This window comes from Arachis ipaensis, chromosome B9 (genome assembly GCF_059453495.1).
Source record: "Arachis ipaensis isolate K30076 ecotype BB chromosome B9, ASM5945349v1, whole genome shotgun sequence".
Taxonomy (NCBI): Eukaryota; Viridiplantae; Streptophyta; class Magnoliopsida; order Fabales; family Fabaceae; genus Arachis; species Arachis ipaensis.
In genome coordinates this window covers 2,586,503-2,596,277 of record NC_142444.1, presented here as the reverse complement: position 1 = coordinate 2,596,277, position 9,775 = coordinate 2,586,503, and the positions used below count along the sequence as shown (strand labels likewise).

Below are 9,775 nucleotides of genomic sequence, written 5' to 3'. Positions count from 1 at the left end.
TACGTAATTTTATGATAAATGAATATATATATATATATATATATATATATATATATATATATATATATATATAACTTTTACCTCTAAAACTTTTTGCTTTGTGGAACCATATATGCAACAGTAACAAAGGATTGTTTTTTTAGAGAGACCAAAAAAAAGATATGATGGAGAAACTAAAACAATAATGAATAATTTGTCGATGTGATGCCATAATTAAATCATGTGTCTAATATTTATAGGCATATAAAGGGTGGCGATTGGTGATTGTACTGTGTGTATATGTTCATACTCATCATCAAGGCTCATCAATTTCTTTTAGTTTATATTTAGAGAAACTCTTGGAATCAATTATTTTAATTAATATTTGTCATTATTTGATTAACATAAATGTTAAATTATTTTTAAAAAATAAATTTTATTAATATATGTGTAAATTTTAAAAAATATATATAAATATAAACTATATTAATTTATGTATTTAAATTCTGATAAATATAGATATAAATTATATATTTTTTATATATAAATTTTTTTTATTATAAATACCGATGCAAATTTTTATTGGCTAAAATATTATTAAAAAGTGATAATATTTATTGATCATATAGTATTGTTCTTATATTTATAAATAATTGTGTGAAAAGTGAATAAAGCAAGTTATTAGAGGATTTTAAATCTTAAATTTTTGTAGTTCCTATAGATTTTAATTATTATTTAATCCAGAAAAATGTAAATGTGAACATTTAATTAAAAAGGGAAGGAATAATAGTTTGATCTCTTACATGATTAGGCACTACCCTAGCCTTAACTAACCCTACAAAAAAATAGAAGAATTATCAAAGACCTCCTAACACACGAAATAGTAACCAATATAATGGATTATGTGGGTGGGATAAATGCCACAATTAAATGCAACATACTTCAAGAAAAGGGACAAATTTCTATAGTTATTTCATTTCCAAACGAGTTTCCTACAGCTATACTAATTATTTATGCAAACTTTAATTTCTTTAATAGGACGGTGCTGCCACGCTAGGTTTTTTGACAAGGAAGTGATGATAACACACCTTATTGTTTAATGAGAAAAAGACAAATAGATCCATGACCTTTTGTCTTGCGGATATTTTTGTCTTTGACCATTGAAAAATATTTTTAAGTCTCTGACCTTTACAAAACTCGGACGGATCAGTCTCTCGGTCAACAAAAAATGCTTGTCACGCATACGTGTGTGTCACGTACACGTCGTGTGAAAAATTTTCCTCTCACGCGTACGCGTGGGTCACGTGTACGCGTCGCCATGAATTTAACAATACCTCATTTCTTCATGAATTCTCCACTTTGCATGTTTTTTTTTCATTTCTTTTAAACCATTCTTGCTTTCAAAACTTTAAATCATTCAAACAAATATATCAAGACATCAAATGGGAAAAAAGTAAGAATGATACCGCCTCTACATCATTAAAAAAATTTACCATGATAAAACTGTTAGTAACATTTTTTGTCGGTTTTTTTCATTTTCTTTTTTATTTTTTGCATCATCATAGCCTTGCATTATACGTCAAAATGTTAATTTAGTATTCTTTTATATTGTACTTTTATTCCAGTACTCTCAATAATTTTATTCTTAATATTATTTTAGAATTCAACGTTTATGATTATATTATTACCTATGATTAATTTTTTATTTAATTTGTCTTTTTTAATGAGATCATAATTTATATTATAAAAAAATTACACTAAAATATGTACACGAGAATTACAATTATAAAAGAGAGTACTAAAAATATTTATCTTGACAATAATGGAAATAAATCCAAAAGTTTTTTATGATATTTTTATATAGATATTTTTAATACTCTTAATATTCTTTTTTAGTATGCTATAATTTTACTATTATTATTCTATACAAAAAAATAATAGGTAAAAAATGTATATAAACAAAAAAAAACTAAACCTACGTTTGATGCTTCAAACGCTAAGCTAAACACACCCTAAATTGCTAAATTTAATTTACTTTTCTATCACTTGATACCTTGATATGTTTGTTTGACTGATTTAAAGTTTTAAAGGCAAGAATGGTTTAAAAGAAATGGAAAAAAAAAACATACAAAGTGGAGAATTCATGAAGAAATGAGGTATTGTTAAATTCATGGCGACGCGTACGCGTACGCGTGAGAGGGAAGTTTTCCAGGCGACGTGTACGCGTGACAAGCATTTTTCGTTGATCCGTCCGAGTTTTGTAAAGGTCAAAAACTTAAAAGTATTTTTCAATGGTCAAAGACAAAAATATTTGCAGAGCAAAAGTTCAGGACCTATGTCCTTTTCTCTTGTTTAATCTTGAAAAAATGGTAGGTAGAGAGCAAAGAGGTGAAAGGTTTTGAATGATTTAAAAAAGAGGGGTTGAATTTAAGATTTTTTTAATTGAAATATAAAATTTAATTTGGAAAAAAGTTCTTCTTAAGTCTGTTAAACGAAAAAATTAAGAGATATTGTCTCATAATAACAGTAACAAAATAGAATAAAAAAGAATAATTTGTATTATTATATATTTTAGTTCAGCTACTTAATATAATGTGCTTATATTTAATTTTTATCACAATAACAGTAAAATTTTTTATTATAATTTTAGAAAAAATATATTAACCAATTTTAAAGAATTTAACCTAATTCTATTTATTATTGTAACAATTAATAAATGTTAAATAAAGTAAGTTCTGACTGATTTTTTTTTGTCGCCTTTATATTACTGCGCAATAAAATACACATCAAATATAATTTAATTTAGACTTTTAAATCTAGTCAAATAATATTTGTCATGGCATTAAATAAATTATTGTTTTCTAAACTTGAGAAAGGTAATGTTAAGAAAAGAAAAAAAAGGGAAAAAGTTGAAAAACCAAAAATCAATATCTACATTTTTAAGGTATTTTTTAAAAATTGTTTATTATTCAGTCTTTAGAAGAGAGATAAATTAAAGGGTAAAGTATATTTTTTGTTCTTGAAATTTGGTAAAAGTTTCAAAAATATCCTTAAATTTTATTTTGTTTCAATTTTGTTCCAAAAATTTTTTATTTGCATCAAATATACCTTCGATGGCTAAATTTTCAAAAAATTTAAGACCAATCTAATAATAATGCATAAAATTGTGCTTGATTTGCTTGTGTTGAGAGTTGTTCTTATGAAATTATTGTTGAATTAGTCTTAAATTTTTTTAAAAATTAACCGTCATGAGTATATTTGATGCAAATCGAAAATTTTTGGGATAAAATTGAAACAAAATAAAAGTTAAGGATATTTTTAAAACTTTTATCAAACTTTAGGGACAAAAAATATACTTTACCCTAAATTAAAAAACAAATAACTTTTCATAAAAAATAAGTAATTTTTCATAAAAATAAATTTTAAATTAATTAAATAATATTATTTAAATAAAAAAATTGACTAAAAGCTAAAAATTTAAAGAATAAATAACATTTTTCAATAATTAAAAAGACCATTATATATGGTGGCTCCTATATTATAGCATGGCTAGCTATAAGTTGATCATAAAATACAGATACAAACACGTGGTATATATGTCAATAATTAAATTTATTTAAAGGATAAGAGTTTAAGCATTATGTCACGGTAAATTTTAGAGGGTTAGATTTAACAGTGTTTGTATAGTTTTCTGGAGTGTTTGAGAATACTCTAGATGGTTCCGGAACGTTCTAGAATGTCCTAGAAAGTCCCGGAATACCCTAGAAGGTTCTAGAAGACTCTGGAAGGTCATAGAGTATTCTAGAAGAGTGTAGATGTATATAGAAGTATAAAGAGTGGTATGGAATAATCTAGAAACATTTAGAGAGTTGTGGTAGGATAGATATTTGTAAAGAAGGTTCTGCATGATTAATCTGGACCGTTGATTAGATTTAATCCTAACCATCCATTGAGGAGGTGGATGGCTATAAATAGGGGTGAGAGTTGGAGTTTGGGGGTGTGAATCATTTATAACCAACACTTGAGTAATAAAGTGTTCTTTCCACCAAAACTTCCTTTCTCTTGTGTTCTCTTGTGTTCTTAGCTTTCTTGCTAAGTATTGAGGGTTAGGCTGACTTGGTCTTAGCTCAAGAGGTTGAGTAAGTCCGAGTGCCGGCACGGTAGCGTTGGAGTGTGTCCAAGGCCGTGACAATTTGGTATCAGAGCCAGGTTCGAAAGGGAGCACAAGTCGCTTGTGGGAATGGCTTCTAGTATCACCATGGAGCATGTTGAGTCTCAAAGGGGAAGGGATAATATTCTTTCTCAATGGGGAGGCAAGAAGGTCCGTTCTTCAAGTGAGCCTAGAGGTAAGGACTCTAACTTCTTAGAAGAAAGAGTTTCTATGTTGGAAAATGTTCTATCCTCTATGGATGAGCGCTTCCAAAGGATAGAACATGACAAGGAGACCTTTGAGGCTCACGTGTTAGGAGAACTAGATGCTTTCAAAGAAAGCATGCTCCAAATCGAAGAGAAGCTTGAGAATTCCTTAAAGCTATTTGAGGAAGTTTGAGTTTGGTTCGAGGAGGCAAAATCTCGACCAACCATTATAAGGAAGACGACAAAGATTGATCTCCCCAAGCCAAAGAAGTTCAAGGGCGTAAGGGACGCTCGCGAGGTGGAGAACTTCCTATGGCAAATGGAGAGGTACTTCGAAGGCCAAGGGGTGGTCGAAGAAGCAATAAAGGTACGCACTGCAGCTCTCTACCTTTCTGATAATGCTACTTTGTGGTGGAGAAGAAAGTGCGTAGATATGGAAAAAGGGTACTTGCAACATAGCCACATGGGAAGATTTCAAAAGGGAGTTGAAAAGACAATTCTTCCCTGAGAATGTGGTTTATGAAGCAAGGAAGAAGTTGAGGGAGTTGAAGCACAAGAGTACGATTAGCGACTACGTAAAGGAGTTCACTACTCTCACGCTTCAAATCCCCAACCTAGCATCAGAGGATGCATTGTTCTTCTTCATTGATGGACTCCAACCTTGGGCAAAGCAAGAACTACAAAGAAGGAATGTTAAGGATGTCGATGAGGCCATCGTGGTGGCCGAATCACTCATTGAGTATCATAGGGGAGACTCTAAACCCAAGTCATCCTCCAAGCCTAGTTCTACTAAAGATGGGGGAGACAAGGGAAAGAGTTTCTCAACCAAGAAGGAAGGAAAATACTCTTCAAAGAAAGAGTACGAAGAAAAGAAAAAGGCTTTCATGCCCAAAGGAGGATGCTTCGTGTGCAAGGGACCATACCAAATGAAGGATTGTCCCAAACTAGGGACTTTGGCATCTATCGCCGAGGAACGAGAAGCTCAAACTCAAGTAACTGAGTGTGTTGGATCTATCCAACACATGAATGCTGTGAAGGGCAAAGAGGCAAGCACTACAGAAAAGAAAGGCTTGATGTATGTCAAAGCCTTTATCAATGAAAAACCCGTCATGGCTATGATCGACACTGGTGCTACACACAACTTCATCACGCCTGATGAAGCAAAGAGGCTTGGGTTGAAGATCACCGAAAAGAATGGCTGGTTCAAACCCGTGAATACCAAGGGTGAACCCCTTAAGGGAGTAGCAAAAGGGGTTGAGATGACTCTTGGTTCTTGGAATGGCCTTGTGGATTTCTCAGTAGCACCCATGGATGATTTTAAAATAGTCATTGGACTCGATTTGCAAAGGAAAGCAAATATAATACCTATGCCATACTACGACGTAGTATGCGTCATGGAGAAAGGGTCTCCATGCATGGTCCCTACAGTCTCTAAAGTTGGCAGACAATCGATACTGTCTGCCATGCAACTCAAGAAAGGGTTCAAGAAGGGAGAGACTACATATTTGGCTCTATTACAAGAGGAGTCAACATCCGAAAGAGAAGACGTTCCTCCCAAAATCAAGGAAGTCCTTGAAGAAAATAAGGATGTGATGCCTCCCGAGTTACCAAAACAACTACCACCTAGGAGGAAAGTGGACCACAAGATTGAATTGGAGTTAGGAGCAAAGCCGCCCGCCTCAACACCTTATAGGATGGCACCGCCAGAACTCAATGAGTTGAAGAAGCAACTCAAGGATTTGCTAGATGCTAGGTTCATCCGTCCATCGAAGGCACCTTATGGCGCACCAGTCTTGTTCTAAAAGAAGCATGATGGTTCATTGAGACTATGCATCGACTATTGAGCACTTAACAAGGTAACCATCAAGAACAAATACCTCATTCCTTTGATAGCCGATTTGTTTGATCAACTTGGTAGAGCCAAGTGGTTCTCAAAGCTAGATTTGAGGTCAGGATATCACCAAGTGAGAATTGCCGATGGTGATGAACCTAAGACCACGTGTGTCACAAGGTATGGATCGTATGAGTGGTTGGTGATGCCTTTTGGCTTGACCAATGCTCCTGCGACCTTCTGTACCTTGATGAACGAGATTTTTCGACCTTACCTTGATCGGTTTGTAGTGGTCTACTTGGATGACATTGTTGTCTATAGCAATACTTTGGAGGAACATGTAGAACACTTACGAACTGTGTTAAAGATCTTGCGAGAGAATAACCTATATGTGAAGAAGGAAAAGTGTTCCTTTGCAAGGGACGAAGTCCACTTCTTGGGACACATCATTAAAGATGGAACTCTCTGCATGGATCAAGGAAAAGTGAAGGCTATCAAAGAGTGGGAACCTCCAAACAAGATATCTGAATTGAGGTCATTCCTTGGGTTGGCTAATTACTATCGGAGGTTTATCAAGGGATACTCTGCCAAGGCTGCACCATTAACTGATCTTCTCAAGAAGAACCACTCTTGGGAATGGTCAAAGGAGTGTCAAAAGGCTTTTGATGAGTTGAAGGCTGCTATCACAGAAGGACCAGTACTATCACTACCCGACTACTCAAAGGTGTTTGAAGTCCACACTGATGCTTCTGACTACGCTATTGGAGGAGTTCTGATGCAAGAAGGACATCCTATTGCCTTTAAGAGTCGCAAGTTGAATGATACAGAGAGGCGATACACTGTCCAAGAGAAGGAGATGACGCGGTGGTGCATTGTCTGAGAACTTGGCGTCACTACTTGCTTGGTTCACACTTCATCTTCAAGACAGATAATGTGGCTACAAGCTACTTCCAAACTCAAAAGAAGTTAAGCCCCAAACAAGCTAGGTGGCAAGACTTCTTGGCTGAGTTTGATTTCGAATTCGAATACAAGTCAGGCAAGACTAATGTGGTAGCAGATGCGCTGAGTCGCAAGGCTGAGTTAGCAGCCATTTCTATGGTGGAAGGAGATATTATGCATATCATCAAGGAAGGGTTGCATCACGATCCATTAGCCAAGAAGTTGGTGGAGTTGGCTAGAGAAGGTAAGACCAAAAGATTTTGGTTAGAAAACGACCTTCTCTACACAAAAGGGAGAAGACTATACGTTCCTAAATGGGACAATCTGAGAAGGAAGTTGGTAAGAGAATGCCATGACACCAAGTGGGCTGGTCACCAAGGTCAGCGAAGGACCTTAGCACTCATTGAATCTTCTTATTATTGGCCTCAAATGAGAGATGAAGTGGAGAGCTATGTGAAGACTTGTCTTGTGTGCCAACAAGATAAGATTGAAAACAAGACACCAAGAGGGTTGTTGGAACCTCTGCCTCCATCAGAGCGACCGTGAAAAAGTGTCTCTCTAGATTTCATCTCTGCCTTACCGAAGTCCGAGGGGTTTGGATCTATTCTCGTGGTAGTGGATCGATTTTCGAAGTATGCTACATTTATACCTGCCCCTACTGACTGCACTGCAGAGGAAGCAGCACGACTATTCTTCAAGAATGTGGTGAAGTACTGGGGATTGCCTAAGAGAATCATTAGTGATCGAGATCCACGCTTCACAGGACGACTATGGACAGAGCTGTTCAAACTCCTTGGGTCGGAGCTTCATTTTTCAACAAGCTTCCATCCTCAAACCGATGGGCAGACTGAGAGAGTGAATGCCTTACTCGGGTGTTACTTAAGGCATTTTGTAAGCGCTAATCAGAAGGATTGGACAAAACTCCTCGACATTGCTTAGTTCTCATACAATTTGCAAAGGAGTGAGTCTACAGGGAAGAGTCCGTTCGAGATTGTGACTGGACAACAGCCGCTTACGCCTCACTCTCTTTCTTCCTCTTACTCAGGGAAGAGCCCTGGAGCTTATTATATGATTAAGTTTTGGGAAGAACAAGCAGATGTTACTCGTTCTTACCTCGACAAAGCTGCAAAGAGGATGAAGAAATGGGCAGATAAGAAGAGGAGGCATGCAAGCTATCAAGTGGGAGATAAGGTAATGATTAAACTTCTGCCACAACAATTCAAAGCCTTTCGCAAGGTTCATAAGGGTTTAATCCGCAAATACGAAGGACCATTTGAGATCATTGGACGTGTTGGGGAGGTTGCTTACAAAGTACAACTCCCTCCCTCTATGAAGATCCACCCGGTCTTCCATGTGAGTATGCTTAAACCATATCATGGAGACCAAGACGAACCGAGTAGAGGTGACTCAAGTCGCGCTCCGCCCGTGGTAATTAGATCCTTTGATAAAGAAATCGAAGAGATCTTAGCTAATCGCATCGTGCGACGAAGAGGGGTGCCACCAAGTATCCAATACTTGATCAAGTGGAAAGGGCTCCCGATAACCGAAGCTAGCTGGGAAACTCGCGAAGATCTGTGGCAATTCCAAGAACACCTAGAGCGCTATCATGAACAGAACGCGACGAGGACGTCTGCGCATTAGGTGGGGGAGAATGTCACGGTAAATTTTAGAGGGTTAGATTTAACAGTGTTTGTATAGTTTTCTGGAGTGTTTGAGAATACTCTAGATGGTTCCGGAACGTTCTAGAATGTCCTAGAAAGTCCCGGAATACCCTAGAAGGTTCTAGAAGACTCTGGAAGGTCATAGAGTATTCTAAAAGAGTGTAGATGTATATAGAAGTATAAAGAGTGGTATGGAATAATCTAGAAACATTTAGAGAGTTGTGGTAGGATAGATATTTGTAAAGAAGGTTCTGGATGATTAATCTGGACCGTTGATTAGATTTAATCCTAACCATCCATTGAGGAGGTGGATGGCTATAAATAGGGATGAGAGTTGGAGTTTGGGGATGTGAATCATTTATAACCAACACTTGAGTAATAAAGTGTTCTTTCCACCAAAGCTTCCTTTCTCTTGTGTTCTCTTGTGTTCTTAGCTTTCTTGCTAAGTATTGAGGGTTAGGCTGACTTGGTCTTAGCTCAAGAGGTTGAGTAAGTCCGAGTGCCGGCACGGTAGCGTTGGAGTGTGTCCAAGGCCGTGACAATTAGGACTGTATTTGATTGATGTCTCAAAATAATAAAGATATAAACATAAATACATATAAATATATAAGACAAAAAGACATTTAATTTTTTATTTTATTTGATAATTTAGACACAACAGAATATACAACTCAAAATTTTTACTAAAATATCAATTTTATCCTCACTATTCTTTTCCATCACTATTTTTGCCCAATCCCTCTTTTAGAATTATCATCAACATCAATACCACTATAATCTTCAACCAAATACAAAAGCAATAATATGTCAATTTAAATTAAATTTAATAAAATAAAAAATTTTTCAATTTGTTGCATATCTGTAAAATAAGATACACAGATTTAACTTTTTAATAAAGGGAGAATAGAAGAGGAAAAGATCGAAAACGTTCTTTTTGGAGGGGATGAACGACTTTGCTAGAGAGAGGATGTGGAGGAAAGCGTCGTCGAAACTTGAAACCACTGGCAGA

The 9,775-nt window shown here is 35.7% G+C and overlaps 1 protein-coding gene across 1 annotated transcript; it reads left to right on the top strand.

Moving 5' to 3' along the window:
* The first annotated feature begins 4,654 nt into the window (after positions 1 to 4,654).
* Positions 4,655 to 8,044, top strand: LOC148543528 (uncharacterized). The gene is made up of 5 exons (XM_088498146.1): positions 4,655 to 4,702; positions 5,007 to 6,107; positions 6,192 to 7,007; positions 7,091 to 7,349; positions 7,779 to 8,044. The coding sequence occupies exons 1-5, from the start codon at positions 4,655 to 4,657 to the stop codon at positions 8,042 to 8,044; spliced, it is 2,490 nt and encodes an 829-aa protein (XP_088354272.1).
* The last annotated feature ends 1,731 nt before the right edge of the window (positions 8,045 to 9,775 follow it).